The sequence below is a fragment of the Symphodus melops genome (assembly GCF_947650265.1).
Source record: "Symphodus melops genome assembly, chromosome: 1".
In the NCBI taxonomy this organism is placed as follows: domain Eukaryota; kingdom Metazoa; phylum Chordata; class Actinopteri; order Labriformes; family Labridae; genus Symphodus; species Symphodus melops.
Window position 1 is genome coordinate 52,711,387 of NC_136691.1, and position 19,283 is coordinate 52,730,669.

Here is a 19,283-nt window from a genome sequence, read left to right on the forward strand (position 1 = left end):
TGCACTACACTCCAGAAGTGCTGAAGTTCACTTTGAACAGCCCTTAGTCTTAATAAGTACGTTAGCTTAGAAGTTATGTACACAATGGATTAATGTCAGAGAGAACAATGAAGCTCTAAATCTGTATCTATTAAAAGAGCTTCAAATTAAAGATGAACGAATAATAAAGAGATGCGTACATCAACATTTCTCTCTTTACATTTTCATATTTTCCTGCAGTAATCTTCTGTGATTGTTCTCCTTCTGAAGAGCAAAACTAAGAAACATTCAGCATCACTAGATAAAAATGATGTTGCATCATCGATCAGCGTTTTTAGCCACTTCAATGGAGTCCTCCAGAACAGAATCTGAGCTCGTATCCAGAACAGACTGGCGTCTCCATGTGGGAGAGCCACAGGCCTTCAGTTCAGCTGGGAAGATTTGTTTCAGGTCTTTGCGACACAGACGGACTGGTTCCATTTCTAAACATCCTCCTGACTGACCGTCCCCTCTGTCCCTCTGGCCCTGTGACTCGGGGTGTTTTTGGTATTCAGCCACTTTTGTGTCTCTGCAAACTTGCATGTCAGAGGATGAGGAGGCACGAGGAGTCTGCCATGAGTATCTCTCCACACGAGAACTGTTTTGTGTTTGTTGGTCTGCGTCTTCACTGTGTATCTTTGCATATGTTGTAACAATATGTGTCTTTGACTGTACCTCTCCACTGTGCGTCTGGGGTTTGTTTGCACTTGGAGGTGTTGGTCTGCTCTCCCCTGAGCGTGTGGGCTGATCAGCTGAGTGTAGGGCATCGCTTTGGAGATCCCTGAGTTTCTTTTTAAGCTGCCGGCTGGAGCTTTTGTAGAAAAACAGCTCTTTCTCCAGATGCTGCAGCCGGTCTTGGAAAGCCTGCTGTGCCTCTCCTGGACTGCCCTCTAAATACAGGAAACAAAAAATAAATTAAATAAATAAATAAATAAATACCTTAATAGAAGACGCTCCCTTCTTAAGACTGATTTTTTTTCCATTTCATGCTAAAATAGTATGATAGAAGCACTGAGCAAAACAAGGCTGTTGTTTTTACCACCTGTTTAATTGAATCTTTGTTTTCACATCAGAAGGTAGACCTGTGGCGGTGCTGACAGGGGGGAGGGACATCCATTGAGTTCTTACATTCACACACACACACCTCTCCTCTTTTAATACACACAGCAGCGTTTCTGTCTCTTCCCTGTATTCCTGCCACAACTCCCCTTTTAAAAAGCTTCATTCTCCCTTTCACTGTATTCTATGAATTTAAGGAGACTTAGCAGCCGGTGCGTCTCTCTCTCTGTCTGATACCTGCACCTTCCCTTTTTTTTAATTGAAGTTAGAGTATCCATTTAACCCGTCAAGCATCTTTGTAGACTGTAGGAGGAAACCAGAGTAGCCAGAGTTTAAAAGGAATCCTGCTTGATAATGCTGCCCTCATCTCCTCACCTTTTAGCTTCTGCAGCAGAAGCTGGACGTTGCTCTGGTGATCTCGATGCTGCTGGGTGAACCTGCGGTCTGCTTCCAGAGTCAGGCGCTGCATGGCCGCCTTCATCTCCCTCACCAGCACCTCTTGCTCTCCGGCGTGGATCTGCAGCTCTTCACAGTGCACACGCACACGGTGCTCCACCTCTCGCAGATAAACAACCTGGACAGGTGGATAAAAGTAAGATTTACAGAAACAGTGATGCATTCATCTTCAGCTGGAACAGAAAGAGAAGACGTTACATGTTGGAACGACATTTTCAATTTTCTTGTAAACAGGTCAAAGCAAGTGAAGACAGACGGACAGCATTCAGACAGTGGGTTACTAAAACAGCACAAGGAGCAAGTAGGACCTGTATGAAGAGTCTAATGTTGTATCTGATATTACCTTGTTGAAATATCTGACAAGAAGATCCAAAGCCTCGGGCGGTGAAAGCTTCTTCAACTTTGTGATGACATCACAGAGTTGGGCGGGTTCAGTGCTTTGTGACGGACGTGCAGAGGAGTCTGTGATTGACAGCTTCTTCCGTTTGTCCTGGATGAAGCGGTTTTTAAACTCCAGCTCTGCATCCAGAGCTTCAACAGCTTCCTCCAGCTCCAGCAGGGAATTCTCCTCCTGCGCGAAGACGTGCACAAGAGCAAACAAAGAGACGCTGACGAACATTACAGTGCATCATGAAGAACGATAAGACAGACCTGTTCCCCTTTTTCTGACCTCCATAGTGAGCACCATGTTGTCCTTCAGCTGCTCGTCCAGGGTGTCTCTCCTCTTTCTAAGTGTTTCTCTTTCTTTCTCCACTTCCTCTCTGGTGACTCCTTCATTCTCCTTCACGCTGCCCCTTCTCCTCACCTCCTCCTCCAGAGACTCCAGCTGCATCGCCACATGCTGCAGGTCCCGACTCAGAGTCTGAAGAGTCATCGATAAGAACCTTACAGCCCTCTATATTCCCCTAATCCAACAAAATGCATCGATGAGAGTGGTAATAGATAATATAACCTCTCAGATATACCGGCTGACCTGACTGGAGCGTAGCTTCTTAATCTCCAGTTTGTTTTTCTCCTGCAGACAGGTTTCCCTGTGCAGCAGCACCTCCTTTCTCCTCTTCATCTCCTCCTCCAGCTCCTGCAGCTCTGCTCTTTTCTGAAGGACCGCCTCCTCCTCTTCCTCCAGCCAACTGATGCCATGCACCTACAGTGACGAAAGGGACGAGAGAGAGGGGCGTGAGGGGGAAAAAGAGCAGAAAAGGAGAAGGGATAAAAGAGGGAGAACAGCCAGAAATAAAGGTGAGAAGAATGTGAAGGTTAGGTGAGAGGAAAGAGGGAGGGACACACTTCACAGAGATGAAGGCTTCTACACTGAACATTTTACCTTTTTCTCTAACCCTTCCAGGTAATTGTTCTTGCACACAGCAGCATCCTCTGCACTTTGCTCCTGTAAAACAGACAGATCATGTTTACCCAAAAGACTTGTTAACTGTTTGTCTGTGCTGGGAATCAGATATTCAAACCTTATTAAGACGTTTAATGTTCATTTTAATACTAATGTGAAACAAAATAAGTAGGTTTAAGACCTTACAGAAGTCACATCTAAGTAGAACCATAAAACAGTTCTTTTTTTAGCAACTCTTTGACAGGATGTGAATGCATTGTTGCTTCTGATCAGTTTATATTTTACGAGCTGCTGATCAAAGATTTCCCTTCTTCTTGGCAAGAATCTAGTGATTCTTTGGAAAACCAAAAGAATAATGATTTAGAGTCCACAGATTTGACACACACGTCTGTTCACAGAAGCCCAAACTACAGTTGAATATGTTTGTGTCTCTTTCAGTCGCACCATCCAGTCATTCTCCACAACGTTAAGTTAATGTTTTATTTGTAAGGATGTTGTACAGCTAACCCGGTCGGGTTCTCCGAGGCTGCTCTGAAGCTGTGCTCTCTGCAGTCTCATGTGCTGCAGGCTGTGGTACGTCTCCGCTTGGACCTTCTGTCTCTGCATGGACATTCTCATCAACACGTCTGAGTCATCGCTGCTGTGCCTGACATGCCTGTCCACTGCTCGGGTCTCCTTGTCTGTCAGACACAATCACACATTTAGAGAGGAGCAGGGATTGCTCAGTATATTTGAAACAACTTTGAGAAAACTAAAACAGACAGACACGTCTCTACATGAGTCAAATGTATATGATCATGAATTCACACCCGTTTTGTTTAGTTCTTTGATGAGCTCCTCTTTCATGCGCATGTTGACATTCAGATCGTTAATCCTTCTCTGAGTAACGCTAGCTCTGAGTCTCGCCTTCCTCCTTTGGCTGTTCTCTTCGTCATCTCCTGAGAAGAAAACATACATGAGAAGGAAACAGCTTGGCAGATATTTAACTCTTATCACACTTATTCAACTGTCAATGAAGACAGCTTTGACCATGAACAAAACAAGAAACGCAAGCACTCCTGAAAATATCATGCTCAGGAGGCAAACGTTAAAAAAGATGCTGTTGAATCTTACATCATTGTTGCATGCATTTTAACAAAGCCACAATATCAGTGAAAGAGTGGAAACAATAAAGCTGGTGAGAAAAAAAGAAAGTAAAAAGCTGCTTTCTTGCGTGCATAACGACAGCATTGGTCATGTAATATAAATGTCATGAACCCTGTCTGCTTGCTCGCTGTACATTTTCACTTTGAGGAGTTCTTAAAGTCAAGTATGTGGAAAGTGTACCTGTGGCTCCCTGAGGCCCTGATGGATTTATATTCAACGTTTGTTTCAGTGCGTTTTTTTTCTCTTTCAGAGCAGATTTCCTCTGGCTGCTGGTCCATGTTCGATTTAAGGAAGGCCTGGAAGAAATCATACAGCAGGCCGTTTTAATATGAAGTCAGTGCTGCAGTTCTGAGTGACAGAGGTTCGTCAAACACGGGTCAAACTGGTTCAAGCTCCTTTTGTATTTGTTATAATTAAACATGTTCACAAAGAATGTAGAGACTTACCTGAGTCCCATTCTGCCCGCCATCATGTCCTCCTCCTCTTGCTGCTCCTTTTCTTGATCCATGCGTTTGCTCTCTGCCTGTTGTTTTTTGAATGGACAGTACACCTCGTCCTTTTCTTCAATCTCAGTCAGCAGGAGATGACCTCGCATCTTAAAGGCTGCCATCACTCTCTCCAGTGAATAAGCTGGAGGGCTGGTGTGAATCTAAAAACACACGCGTGTCAGGACAGAAACACGCACAGCCATGAACGGAGAACAATCTATTGGAAGCACACATGACCTACCCTTCTGCCGGGCCCTTGTCCACAGCTGTGTCTGATCAGGGGGACACTTTGAGGTCTCCTGCCTGACCTCCAGGAGGCCCCTGATTCCACTCTTGCACCTGATGTTGCACTCCTAAAGGCCATCAGGTCGCTGCGGAGCCGATTGATCAGAATTTGCTGCTCCACAAGTTGTTCAGTCTAAAGACATTCACACAGTGACACACACACTCGAGGGCTTTTTTAAAAAAAAGAGATACTTTTATTAAAGGATTTTTTTCATTGATGAAGTTGTCTGGGTCCTTTATCGACTGTACCGCAGAGACCCTCGGCTCTTCTTCACACCTGTATTCGAGAGCGCTCCTGTTCCTCCTCCAGGGCCTGAAGGCGAGTTCTGTTCTCCTCCAACTCATTTTGGACCTTTCTCAGCTCTGCATCTCTCTGCTCCAACAGCTGTTTCTTCACAGTGAGAGCTTCCTGAAAGAGAGAGAGAGAGAGAGAGAGAGAAAGAGAGAGAGTGGATGTTTTAAAACGTGACAGAGAAATATCCAACGATAAGCTCATCAGAAACATGTTCATATTATCTACTTTATCAAAACAGCTGTTTTAAGGTCATGTTACTAACTGAATGAAGTGTGCATGATCTCAGCGTAGATGATAACAGACAACACAGTGACCACTTTTCTTGACTTGAATAAAAGAAAAAAAGCATTAACAATCTACGTGATGTTTCCCACTCGCTCCCTGATTTCTGACTCTACCCTCTGTGCTATCTCTAATATAAAGGCATAAAAAGTAGAACCTGACTGAGCACTTACATGAACATGGTGCGTAACTAATCACAATTCCCTTCTGAATGACAGAGAAAGTGTCATTTGATCCTAATGGACAATAAAGACTCTTAACAGCAGCTTACCTCAAGCAGCTACAGACGATGTCAACTTCATCTTTTTTTTTTTCCAATTCTAAGATAGTTATCCAGATAACATTGACGGTTGTAAAAATAATATCACCTTTGATAATGATCAGTTGTCCCCATACCTTGTATTCACGGAGTTCTCCTCTGAGCTTTTCTGTGGTAACATTTTGGGAACTGCCATCGCCTTTCTCTGAGCAGTCCTTGTCATCAGCTTGATGCGATTGATTGACAGCTGTCAGTCTGTCCTGCCATTCCTGTACTCTCTGCCTGAAAGGATGACGAGAGGAGGTGGGAACAGAAAGCTCTGCGAGCAGCCCGGCAGCTTCCTGAGCCAGGAGGCGGTACTGTGATGTTTCCTCCTGGTCCACCTGGCCGGGCTGTGTGAAGCCGTTACCCTCTCCAGCTCTTCTGTCGTTCCTCTCACTTGCAATTTCTGTCTCTTTGTCTTTCAGCAGCCCTCTCAGAGTGTTAACTTCATCCTCAAGATCAGTCAGTCTGGCTTCACGAGGATCCCAGTTCTTAAGAATCAATTCCCTCTGTGCATGTTGCATTGCAGGACTATTGCGAATGTGACGAGCCTGTGAAGCAAACTGCAGTACGCTCAGAGTCTCAGCTAAAGAGCGGCTGGAGGGGCTTACACATACCATCATTACAGTGTGTGAGGTGCCTCCCAAGGAATCCCGTAGGAGACGAGTGAGCTTGGCATTACGAAATGGTATATGTGCTGTGTAAGAGCCATTGCGATTTCGCTTTGAGTTACCGAGTAAACGAATGACGCTGCCCAGTGCGAACAGGCCATAGTTAATATGAACAGACTCTTTGAATTGAGTTTCAGTGTGTTCACTTTTACCAGTGCGCTCTGAGCCTGCAAGGTCAACCAGAGACAGCTTGGATGAGCTGACAAGCTTGTTGTCGGCGCAACACTGGATGAGCTGGAGGGTGAGGATGGAATGGGAACGACTGGACTGATCGTTCATCATTGTGCAGGAAGTGCAGCGCATGGCACCGCCCACCTCCAGACAACGAAGGAGCTGATCTGCTGAGGTGACATCCTTCTCTTCGGCTCCAACCACAACTGAAAGAAAATCAAAATCACACGCTGGGACAACAATATTTTGAATGCAATATACAAAGTACAACTGCTTAAAGGTCACATACTATCCCTCCTTTTCAACAAGTTTTAAAAAGTCTCAGAGGTCCTCAAAACCCATGTGTGAAGTGTCTTGTTCTAAATTCGCTCTGATGCTGTATTTGATCATGCCTATAAATCCCTCTATTTCAGCCCTGCCCCGAACAGGCTGTTTCTGTGTCTGTAGCTTTAAATGCAAATTAGCTGTGTTCGACCACGCCCTTATGGAAGGGGATGCGGCTCAAGCTTTCTTGCACCATGCAAGTGTATTTTGCATAATACTGTATGTGGCCTTTAATGAGGGTGAAACACCTTCCTTAAAACAGTCACTACAGTTGCAAAACTTCTTTAGACATATGAATAAAAAAAAGTCTGGTGTGAACACAGAGAGACTTATTCACAGATGTCAAACACACCGGATGAAAGAATTACATGGCAAAACAAATTACTTTTTTGGAGAAAACCGCGTAAGCTAATGCAGTCAAATTCAGCGTATGCGACAAATCAAATATGGCTGACATTGGCACATTTTCGAATGACCTGTGTTTCCGTGCTCATCCTCTCTGATTTGTAGCCGTCTCTGGTTGTTCTCCAGCACCAGCAGGTCTGTCAGTGTCTCCTTATACAGCTGCATGTAAGAGACTCGCACTGTTGCGTTCAAACCATCACTTTTCATCCGCTTCTCCTCCAGCAATGAGAACACATCCTCCGTCACACGTTCAAGGATTCCTCCCTCGTTACCTAAGAGAGGTTTTGGAAAGTAGAGACAGACAGTTATTAAGCAGTATCTGCTGGCTGGTGAGGTAAGATGGCTTTGACGAGGGGTAGACTTGTTCAAGCTCTTAAGTCGAAGCCTGTCGAAGCGTGCTTTTTACACACTTTAGGTTATGAGAACCCCTTGGTGGAAACAGTGAAGTTTGGTGGCAGAAAAATCATGGTCTGTGGTTACATCCAGTACGGGGGTGTGCGAGAGATTTGCAGGGTGGAAGGCAATATTATTAGTCTAAAATATCAAGAAGTATTCGCTACCTCTTACATTCCCAACCATGAAAGGGGTCAAATTTTGCAGCAGGATGGTGCTCCATCGCATACTATCATCTCTACATCAAATTTCCTAAAGGCGAAAAAGATCAAGGTGCTCCAGGACTGGCCAGCCCAGTCACCAGACATGAACATCATTGAACATGTCTGGAGTAGAATGAAAGAGGAAGCATGGAAGACGAAACCAAAGAATCTTGATGAACTCTGGGGGGCATGTAGGACTGCTTCCTTTGCTATTCCCGATGACTTTATCAATAACTTGTATGAATCATTGTCCAACCGCATGGATGCAGTCCTTCAAGCTCATGGAAGTCATACAAGATATTAGATATGGATCTCACAGCACCATTACTTAATTCACTGATGTTATGCAACATATTTTTGTATATGAAGTAAATGATTTGTTTAATTTTCACATTACTCTTTGTAGGCGACACAACTTTTGTCTTGCCAAAATCTGACCTGCCTGTGTTCATTAAATGATTAATTTTTAGCATATTAAACATAATTTGGGAGTGTTTAACTTTGTGATCTTTTATCTGTGAAAGGTGCTCTATAAATAAACATTACTTACTTACTTTTAGCTTTCATATGAGGCATTTCTAAAACCCATTGATTGATTAAATGTCAGGTTATAAGCTTTTGTTTCTACAAAATGGATACGTTACAAGACTTTTGTCAGGGTCTGTATTAAAATCAAAGTATTTGATGTCCTTTAGTGAAAGGGTATCTTTTGTGAACCTTTAGATTCTGATCTACAAATCATTACTGTTTTAAAAAACAAACAAACAAACAATTAGACAAACAAAATAGTTTCTCACTGTAATTAGTTATTGTGTTTTACATTATTTTCTTTATAGAGGTCAAACTACAAAAATATTCCTTACAATATTTAAGAAAAGACCAAAAAAACGTTTGGACACCACTGGTGAAGAGGTATCACTATTAATTTCGGTCTGTTTCGTATGAGCTGAAAAGTCCTCACAGGAGCTTTAAACATTTATTCAACATGCTCTAATTAATTATACTGAACCTTAAATGAAAGATATTGCTCCCATCTATCATTTCAACCACGTTTAACTTACAACTGCACCGTCCAACCTACCCAGCTTCATTCCTCCCAGTGTGTGTGTCTTCCCTGACCCTGTTTGTCCATAGCAGAAGAGGGTGGCATTGTAACCATCCAGCAGGTGCTCCACCAGCGGATGGACGCAGGTCTCGTACACCTGGTCCTGATTGGCTTTCGGTCCGAAAACATGGTCGAAGGTGAAGGATTTGTCTGCGCAGAGCACCGCCTGTGAGGGGCCCGAGACCTTCCGTGCACACACCTTGTGCCTCTCGAGGACTTCTTTCTGAAGCAGCGGACGGATACGGACCGCAACTCGGACAAACTCCTCGCACATGACTGTCAGCTGTGCTGGAGAATAACAAGTTAACGTTAATTTAAGTTTACTCTCCGACTACTTTTTTATCTTTTAAAGCTTCTAACCTGTTCTAATAAAAATTGTTTACATTCTACCACAAACAAACCGTTTAAAACATTATCTATGACTTTACCTGGCCGTGTTGCACTACACTTGTTGCCAGCTGCCGTTTGTTGTTATTCGTCGGTTTCCCGGGCAACCGCAGAGAAAAAGCACGAGACGTTTCAAGAGTGTTCTTTAAGAGCGGACCGAGGGGCACGTGAAGGCAACAGCGCCCCCTCGTGATTATCGTGCTGCTGCTTCTTTTATGTTTTTTTTAAATATATTCTTTAATACACTTGTGTGAAAACATAATATGCATAATAACCATATACCTACACATGTACACATGCCCGAGATTATGGAGTTGAGTCAAGATAATACACAATGACTGGGTTGCACCAACATGGCTCTTAAACTGGACTAAATCAAGGGTTAAGTGTGAAATGTGTTGCACCAAACTTTAAACCAGTTCAAACCTACATTTACTAACATTTGATTAATTTAATTAATGTTGGTGCATACTCGCTAATGACTTTTTGTTAATAAGAAAATATACATGAAATAACTTAAAGTACAAATGCATTGGCATATATTACTCATAATGACACGTTTATTGCACTGTTTTAGAACAAGTCTTACCTTCATAAAAAGCCATAATGTTCTGTTTTTTTCTCCATTTAAATTCAGTAAGAGAGGTGTTAAAAACTGTGATCACTTTGGAGGCTGTAGCATGTGGTGTGTATTTGCCTTATCTGATTTATATCACTGAAAGGGCAGAAAGAAACAGGCCTCTGCATAATGGCAGACAGTTCAAGGTTTAACTCCCAACATAAAAATTGTAACCTTTATGAAGCTTTTACTGCAGGTCAGTTGTATTAATACAGGATTAGTTCAGGCAGGGGGGTTATTGTTATCTTTACCATTCGACTCTCTATGCTATCTGGTTGTACTATGTTCTTATCTCACTATACATTACATCTTATGTGAATCATTTTATATATCGATGCTAATCTACTTTGAATTATAAATGATTGATTTTTCACGTTTTATTGTTGTATTAAATTAAGCACCTTACATTTATGTATTGTTTCAGACCATTCAAGCATTTTGTCCTTAAGCTGCTACAAAACTACACTAATTAAATATCTTTGTATATGGTGTAGAGAAAAAACGAGAAAAAAAGGCCCCTTTATACATCAAATTCCTGTTTATTTATACATCATTTATTTCATTTAAATAACCATGATCTACATTTATAAATAATTAAAAAAAGGGGTTTAAATGAAATGGAAACATTCAATATTTAGAAGGAAGAGGATGGTATTTATGCAAGAATAATTGAGAAAGTTAGTTGCCACATGAATTTTAACGTTTGAATAATTTAGATAAAAACTCATCACCACCATTATTATACCTTTTGTTATTCACATCTTATAAGACATTTTCCTTTGTTGTAGAGAACAAAAAGTTCAGATGATGAAGCAAATTTGATCGCAATGAATCAATCTACAGCATCAAATCTTTACAAAAAAAAGAAGAATAAGGAATCCTATAAAAATACTTTATTTTGAGCATTAATTTATCAGTTCAAATAGTTTCATCAGATACAGTAAAAAATCATATGTGCTCCAGCTGAACTGGAAACACTTGAATTGACTTCAAAAGGCAATCAGTGGCTCCGTCCACACAGCCCATCGAGCTCCATTAAGCTTGACACCTTTCTTAATTAAAGCTCATTTAAAAAATTAATCTGGCACTGAGGCATGCTTGGTTTTATCTCACAGAGAGGCAGCAGTGCCAAGGCTGCGAACTGAGATGTGCCTCCTACAGTATGAGCTGCTGCCAACCTCCTCTTCAGTAGTAAATACAACGTGTGTGGTGAATGGGAATGTGGGCCATCTCTTTGTGATGCTGCTTGGCGTATGGCCAGAGGTAAAAGTCTATTATTGCTGAGTTGACGCTGCAGGTCTGTCCGTCTCTCTCCTGCATTAGCTTACACAGACGCTCTTTGATCAGCTCCACGGACCAGATCGAACAACCCCGGATCTCCACCTCTCTCCTGTCCCCTGAACTCAGCAGCTCCCCTGAGGAAAAAAAAAAAAGAGTACAGCGATGACAGCTCGCTCTTTCTACTCTTTCTACAGTTGTTTATGATCAGAAAAACGGCAGCACACACGCACTCCTGTCTCACCATTCTTCAGCGTCTGCAGCAGTGCATCCGAGAATCGCAGCGCTCCGAGGTAGACGAGAGCCTGAGGGACCCTGTAGTCTGCAAACATCGTAAGCCAGTCTATGCTGATGATGTCTCCCTCTCCTCGGGCGGCCATCACGCCCCAGAAGTCTGCCACCAGGATCTGAGCCCGCTTGTAGAAGGAGATTCTCCTCTCCTGAAACAAACACACTGCTTGTACTTTTTGTGCTGTTTGACTGTTTTTCTATTTGTTTTGACTTTTCTTTTTGTTTTGACTTTCAAATGCTCTCAGTTACTTTTCCCTTTGTCACATTGTTTTAAAGTCTTATGTGGAGTGCTTTGAATTGCTTTGTACGTAAAATGCGTGATATAAAAATGTGCCTGCCTTACTTTAATCTTCACCCACTGCCTTTTTTTAATCACTATTAAGATGTTTACAGACAAACAAGGCCTCAATGCATGGAGAATCACTTTCTCCTTATCTGACTGCACGATAAGAACAGCACATTAGCTTCCTGCCACACTGTGTTTGTCCAGCAGATGGAGCTATTACACAACCATCATCATATGTACACTTCCTATATAGTTTTCAGATGTTTCATAAGTTTTATTTGTATTATTTAAAGACTTTGTAATCCCCATATAAAAAAACTAACTGAACAACAACCAGTCAAAGTGAAAAATAAGAAGTGATTATTTCCAGTGCAGTGTTAAAGCGCCTGTCACTCAAACCTCATACGTGGCCTCGTCCCTGTAGGACGGGATCTTCTCTACAATGAGCTCCACCATCTTCCGGGCGTCGTTTGCGGCTTTGCTGATGAAACTCCGGAAGCTTCCACCGTTTTCCAGAAGAACACGGCCCCCTTCGGTCAGCGCCTTGTCAGACAGGAACAGCACGCTGAGTGTTCAAACTTTTTTTTTTATATTCTTCTCATTTCTCATTGGCATTAAGGAGAAGATCGTATGCCAGAAATGTGACTCTGGTGGAAATAATAGAAGTGTGAGCTTCAGAAGTTTTAAAAGGAAAGGTGGTTAATAAGTTCTAAAATCATCAAATCGAACAAGAAACATGAAATCGAATGTTTCATGCTTCACAAGTGGTGTGAAGGTCAAAAGTCAGCTTCACGTTCAGAGGTGTCACATGGGTCACCTTTGTCAAGTTTGAACATGATGTAAAATAAAAGGACACGGGAGTGCTGACAGCCAAGCGGTTATGTTGCACGCCGCGCATGTACAGAGGCTCCAGTCATCATCGCTGCAGCCCTGGGTTAGAATCTGACCTCGGCCCTTCGCTGCATGTCACTCCTCCTCTCTTCCCTCCCAACACATACCAGCTGTACTCGCTAATAAAAGCAAAAAAGTAAAATGACCATCAAGAAAAAGAAAAGCAAATAAAGAACACAACCACTGTCAGATTACTGAAGAACAGATACACACAATAAAGACTGCATACTATCTATTACACAGTTTGTATGCCTATCTGATTTACTTCATGTCTTTTAAAATCAAAATATACCCAAAAAGTGTCTTTCCCCATTAACTTGGCTCCAGTTAATCTGAGGGTGACTGAAAGCTAAGTTTAACATTCATTTGACTGCATGAAGATGCTGTGAAAACAGGACCATTATACCCAGGCCTCCATTCAACGCTTAAAAAATGTAAACACATTCTGAGTGACAAAGTGTGGCTTGATTCTTAAAAAAAAAAATTCTATCTATTGCAATAAATTCTGACTTTTGCGATGAGTTCATGCTGCGATAACCATGAAATATGAATGAATTGTGCAGACCCGCCTTTCAGTAAGATCCGTGGTGTTAGAAGGAAGACGTGAGTACCTGGTGTCGCTCCTGAAGCATGGGCATGGCTGTTTTATTGTCTGATCTCAGGACGTGTCCCAACTCCTCCACACTCATCTGAGAGAAGTACTTTGGATCAGTGATGGGGATACCTGTGTGCAGGTTTGAGACAAGTAGTCAGTATTCAGATTCTGTTTTTATCAGCCTGAAGACTTAACTCTTAACTGTTCCTGTTGTTCGAAATAGGTTACAGTGTTTATTACAGCACTTTAAATGTCTTTAAATGTCATTTATAAATACAATGGAACGAGAACCTTTACAAATAAGGTATAAGGTGTGTGTGTGTGTCTGTGTGTCTGTAGGGACTAGGAACCGGAGGGTTCAAGTACCAGTGAGGACTGCACATTTGAATGGTGGTCTGGTAGCTGGAGAGGTGCCAGGTCACCTTGTTCACTGAGCCCTGACATGTTCTGGCGCGCTCCCTGTGTAGCAGCTCCACTCTGACATATCTCACCTAATGCATGTCCACAGGTCCTGATTGTGCATGTGTTTTATTCAGGCCTGCGTGTGAGAAGCATGTCTCTCAATAACAGAGTGTAAAAGCAGAATTTCCCTCAGGAGTGTAAAATAAATAAGTCAATAAAATGGCGTCAAAATCTAAAAATACTTGAGTATGAGTCTCAGATTCGAAATCTCACCGAGATTCAGATTTGATCACCGACTAAAACCTGAAGAAGTATTTTAGTGTTACGTTAATGAAGTCCAGCACTGCATTCTCTAAAACAGCACATCGGCTTTTTATTTGTTGCAAACCGTCGAAGCTTTCATCTTAAGAGATTCAAATCAGATAAAAATGGAGAATTATGACAAACAACTGAGAAGACATAAATGGTAAAGAAACGGGCACGAATGTGCAGGTCGTTTGAAATTGACCATCACACATATCAGACTTCTCTGCTGCTGTTTGTATTACTGTCATGTATTTATTTATCACTTTGTCCTGTGGTTGCTATCAACTCTTTTACTGTTGAATTGATGGGTAGTCACACATTCATTCATCTTACCTGCCAAAATAGCAACAAATATATTCTACTCTTATAGGACTGCTATTTTCTTCATCAGCCGAGTTGAGAACATGTAGCTGTCTGATAAATGTTGTTAAGTAAAGTCCCTTAACGGTAGAAGAGAAACCGTTTGGATTAAATTTAACAAAATAAATAGTGGAGATTAAGAGAAACAAAACATCCAAGGCTACTCCATTATGCAACACAAGCTTGACTACAAGTCAGGAGTTTCTAACAAGACATCATTTGTTCTGATCTCAAGCTGTCACCCCTCCAGTTTCTACCTGTGCTTTTCTCAGAGAATCTCTGGTAAATGATAAAGGCCACGGCGACCACACATTGAGAGCACTATTCCATATGAGACATAATTGATTCATATCCAGAGTCATTCACGCTAATTATGAGTGATTCAAAGCCGCATGCAGAGCTACAAGCAATTTCCCAGCAGTCCAAGTTCAAGTAAAGGGCACATACACAATAATTGGTAATAGCAGTGCACAAAGAAAGGGAACGGAAAAAGAGACATTCTAAGGGCTTTTACTGTATGTGTGTGGGGGTTTTTTTTTCTCCACAGGTGAAGCTGCTGAAAAACAGTCACATTATTCTATAATAAAGGCCGAAGTGTCAGGACACACATCATTTAAAGCACAACCTTTACATTTCTTTATTACTAATTTAAATCATTTTAATTTTAATTCTGTAATTAAATAAGAATCTGGTTCCTTTTCCGTCTAAATATGATGAATCCTTTAAACGCGTTGCAGAACAAATGCATGGACTCAAATGTGCACCGAAGAAAAGCTTACATCACATTTTATAAAAAATCATCAATGTTATTTTTAATGTCCTTAGTGAGGACACAGCTTGTCATCGTGGACTAGAGCTCACACCCCCCTGCAGTCTCACAAGAACACCTCCAGTGATGAGACCAGTCAGTTCAAAAACATTACATTAAACTATATGCAGAATGCAGTGCCCTGTTATATCACCCAGTGTCAACGCACAATGGTGGCTGTATGTAAATGAGTTGTGTGATTAAGGGCAGCACACTCAAAGTTCTATCCTATCTTGTGTTTTCTTATCTTTAAGTGCCTTGTGCAACAACTACGATAAACAAGCAGCAAACTTTGCTGCTAATCCCGCTCGCTCTCACCTTCCTCCATGGCCCTGGCGATGGCAGCACACAGGGTCATGTAACCCGTGTACGTGGTTCCTTTAAAGGTCACCTCACACTGTTCAGTTTCCTTCTCTGGCCAAAAAGAGAAGTTTATGGTGTCCACGACAAACACCCAGTTCAAGGCCTGCAAACATAAAAAACACAAAACGATCACAGTTCAAGAAGAAGTCAGAGACCCCACACTTAGAGTGCCAAGTTAACTTGTGGACACGGATAAATATTCCAGCAGTTACTCTCTTGAACTTGATCTGACTTGCACTTAAATACCAGTCATTGTTATTATGAAAGCCTAAAACTACATCACAAATGCTATTGGCTTAAAGATTACCAAGTTGCCCTTTTCCGACTTTTTTTTCCCATTTTTTTTAAACAGTAAAACGGCCTGAAAATTACTTGAGTGGTAGAATGTGACATGTTAAATATGTTCGAATAAAGAGAATAGTGTCCCACAAGGATCCATTTGATTTATTATCTATATAAATATTTTTTATTGTGATAAATGTTAAGAAACAAAAGGTCTTTAAGTACTTTCATTTCTTTCTGAAATCATGTCAAACTAGCTGAAAAAGCAAATACATAAATACAGCACATGTAGTAGGTAATGTACTTGAGTAAGTGTTAAAAATGTTCTGAAATGTTTAAAGCAGCTGACTAACTTTATTCTGAACTATCAACAATTTAGCAACTTCTACTTTGTGAGAGAAAACGTGAAGCCCTCTGGTTATTAGTTTATTCGTCAAACTGAAAATGATCCGGACCCTCTCCAAGAGTTGGTGCACACAACTTTCCCTCACTGTTACAGTATTAACGTGGGACGATTGTTCTCTCTATACATTGCTGTTGACAGACTCCCCTGGTCAGAGGTGGGGGCCGGGGCCAATGGATTCGCCATCTCCCATCCACTGGCGGTCAGTTCATCACTGTGTCGGAGCTTGTAGAGCATCTCCGCCACCTTTTGCACTCCTTCCTCTTCCACAAACACATCCTGACTCCGCTCTGCGACGAACCGCCCAGACTCACGGGGGAACATTGGTGGCTCCATGTCGAACAGCTGTATGAAGAATATGTGGGGTTTATTTTTTTCTCAATATAAATACATCCCATACCACATTAGTGTTTGCAAGTTTGCCATAAGCCTCGTTAAGTCAGAGCAGCTTCCTGACGCATGTCTTGGTGGGTGCAGGGAGGAGATGTAAAGCCAGTGCCCTTTAAAACACCAATATCCTTCAAACACCTCCAGGGAAGTGCCATTTTAAAGATGATCTCTGCGCCTTGTTAGATAATTCACAATAAAAAAAAAGACATAATCAGCACGGGAGAGGAGTAACAAGGTGGGAACATTTTCTCTGAGAAATGAAACCTGACAGGGCTTCACAAAGTAGCTCACACCTACAGAACTATAAGGGCCGGTCTCGAATCTTCTCATGTAAACATTGAAATCAAAAGTAAAGTGAACAAAAAAAAAGTCCTGCAGACAAGCATCTGACCATTATCAAAACTAAAAGAACAAAATGATAGTTCTCTGCCTGCCTCTAACAGCTGCAGCGTTCTTTCTATCCATCTGAAGTGTCCAGTGGTTTCATGTTAAAGATGTGTCAGTCGAGTTCGTTTCCAAAATGAACATCGAGTGGCCGACTGAAAACTCTTATTGAACGCTTTCTGAAGTAAGGTTGTCAAGTACTTTGATACTTGTTTTAAAACCACACAATCTCCATTAGTTTAATGAAAGTACAGAAACACGTGAGCTTCAACAAAAACTAATATTAGATTAAAAGAAGAGCTCGGTCGATAAGATGCAGAAACACTTTGGAAAAGTTGTGCAGTCAAGATAAAAACAAGACGTCATCACATAACGGGAGGTAAGGACTTTGTTTTGTGTCGCTTTAGTATCAAAAAAATCAACTATGTAGTTTGATTTGCACCTGTACATGAGATTATTATTTTATTATTATCCTTCTAATCGGATATCAATCTATGCACACTGCTTAATGTAAACACAGCAACAACAATGTACAACTCATGATGGAGACAACCCATCGTCTCCATCATTACATACTCTATTATCACATTTATTCCTGCATGTTTTTGCACTACACACCATTTAATCTTGTGCAGGTTGTTCTTTGCTCCCTTTGGTTCAGTTGTTGTTTATTTAATGGCATACTTTTCTACATAGAGAGCACAGTTCAAACACAAGTGTGTGATCATACCTGGCCAATGAAGCTGATTATTTCATTTGTATTAGTATAATATCGAAATGCTAACAAATCTGACATCGAGTGTATAATTTACTTTCCACTGAAAATATATACAATATATAATAATAGGCGCAGCAATTTCTATTTCAACAGAGCTGAATTGTAGTATCCAAACTACAATCATGTAGGCCAGGGGTTCCCAAACTTTTCACCCTGGGACCCCCAAAATAAAGGTAAATAAATAAAGACTGAGGCGCCCCTGTCCCTGGAAGTGCTTAAAGCATTTAACAGTGTGCACAGTGCACACAAACCCTGACACACCGATATTAGACCAAAACACAAGATTATATACTTTGTCACTTTGCCTTTTTATCTATAAAGAGCAGCACACACCTTACATTGTTTTTACAGATTAATTAACATTACAGCATAAATCTCACTTTAAGACTCGATTTATTTTTAATTTCACAACTTTTTTTGTTTATCATTTTAAAATTAAGGGTCAATTATGACATTTTAAATCATTTCCTTCTAACTTTTCTAAAAGCGTCTCAAATGTTCCCCTCACGGTGTCTCTCGACCTACTTTGGGAACCACGAGCCCATTATTCATTCATCATTAACCTGCAGCAGAGTGCACGCGACCCTGACAGACACTACCCGAGTATTATTGAGGTGACGTCAGCACTAGCAGAGACACTGCACGGTGGTTTTCTTAAAGCTGTTCTTGATTTAAGACTCAAACGATGATACATTTAATTAGTGCAAGTCTTACAGTAGGTTACTTACCTACAAATGCAAAGCAAGTGAACGGTACAGTGGCTTTGTGTTTCCGCTTCTTCACTTCCGGCTGTCGTTTGACCAATCAGAGCTTCGGTATTGTTATCGTCACAGCCCGATAGACTAATCACAACACGCCGGGAGATAAACCCTTTCCCTGACATATTGATGTTATATTAACTATAAAAAAATATATATTTTGTTTTTTATTTAGGTTCTACCCTATGAGGTCTCAGGAATGTTTTCTGTAAATGAATTTATTTTATTGTATCTGTAAAACAGCTGTTATGTATTTGTCTTATGCGTTAGTGTTTGGCATTATTTGTAAATTGAATTAAGTAGCTTCCTAAAAAATGACAATATACTTTGTACTACATTGATTGATTAACAAATTAAAATGTGTTTGAAACAAACTGACTTGCTGACTGTTTTGCTTTCTACATGTGTGAAATGCTCAGATGAGAGATCCTGACTGTCGTTTATAACCCCGACATCAAGTCAGGTTTTTATCCCAGCAGGATCCACAAGGAAAGAAAAAAAGTTCTCTCTATAGTAATATCTTTACAAAATAATAAACTACAGCTCAGCCGGTGATATTTTAGCATAATTTCTGACCACTGCACATCATTTAGTGTGGACCCACTCATCCTGAGAATAACATGATGAATAGTCTCCATAGTTACTAATAAAAGCTTGACCACAGCAAAACCAGCACACGTGTATTTGACCGGTCAGTGGACACTAAACAAATCAGCAGAGTTGAATTTGAAGGAGGAAAAAAAAACAAGAGTTGG

The 19,283-nt window shown here is 41.2% G+C and overlaps 2 protein-coding genes across 3 annotated transcripts; both read right to left on the reverse strand.

The window, feature by feature from the left end:
- Positions 1-279: 279 nt before the first annotated feature.
- Positions 280-9,468, reverse strand: LOC306837468 (kinesin-like protein KIF27). Of its 2 annotated transcripts, none has more exons than XM_079365164.1 (16): positions 9,376-9,468; positions 8,924-9,235; positions 7,318-7,518; positions 5,771-6,723; positions 5,075-5,206; positions 4,754-4,930; positions 4,471-4,673; positions 4,205-4,320; positions 3,688-3,816; positions 3,386-3,558; positions 2,858-2,920; positions 2,507-2,677; positions 2,204-2,395; positions 1,877-2,104; positions 1,453-1,651; positions 280-908 (listed from the first exon to the last, which is right to left on the reverse strand). In XM_079365164.1, the coding sequence occupies exons 2-16, from the start codon at positions 9,219-9,221 to the stop codon at positions 298-300; spliced, it is 3,846 nt and encodes a 1,281-aa protein (XP_079221290.1). In that variant the 5' UTR covers positions 9,222-9,235; positions 9,376-9,468; the 3' UTR covers positions 280-297. The 2 variants fall into 2 exon arrangements, with proteins under 2 accessions (XP_079221290.1, XP_079221291.1); XM_079365165.1 differs by having other exon boundaries at positions 8,924-9,230; positions 9,376-9,463.
- Positions 9,469-10,631: 1,163 nt separating this feature from the next.
- qng1 (Q-nucleotide N-glycosylase 1) lies at positions 10,632-18,599 on the reverse strand. Its single transcript, XM_079352364.1, has 7 exons — positions 18,499-18,599; positions 16,365-16,563; positions 15,489-15,635; positions 13,311-13,423; positions 12,208-12,351; positions 11,476-11,671; positions 10,632-11,368 (listed from the first exon to the last, which is right to left on the reverse strand). The coding sequence occupies exons 2-7, from the start codon at positions 16,552-16,554 to the stop codon at positions 11,139-11,141; spliced, it is 1,020 nt and encodes a 339-aa protein (XP_079208490.1). The 5' UTR covers positions 16,555-16,563; positions 18,499-18,599; the 3' UTR covers positions 10,632-11,138.
- Between the last annotated feature and the right edge of the window lie 684 nt (positions 18,600-19,283).

Bases quoted from the DNA above. Each gene is read 5' to 3' on its own strand.
- LOC306837468 (XM_079365164.1), bottom strand. From the start codon at position 9,221: ATGTGCGAGGAGTTTGTCCGAGTTGCGGTCCGTATCCGTCCGCTGCTT. The intron at 2,921-3,385 runs GTTAGCTGTACA...TCTGTTTTACAG, and splicing joins GCCTCGGAGAACCCGACCGG to GAGCAAAGTGCAGAGGATGC. The intron at 2,105-2,203 runs GTCAGAAAAAGG...GTCTTCGCGCAG, and splicing joins ACATGGTGCTCACTATGGAG to GAGGAGAATTCCCTGCTGGA.
- qng1 (XM_079352364.1), bottom strand. From the start codon at position 16,554: ATGGAGCCACCAATGTTCCCCCGTGAGTCTGGGCGGTTCGTCGCAGAG. The intron at 15,636-16,364 runs GGAGTCTGTCAA...TATGTTTGCAGG, and splicing joins GGCCCCCACCTCTGACCAGG to CCTTGAACTGGGTGTTTGTC. The intron at 11,369-11,475 runs GTGAGACAGGAG...TTTTTTCCTCAG, and splicing joins GCTGCAGACGCTGAAGAATG to GGGAGCTGCTGAGTTCAGGG.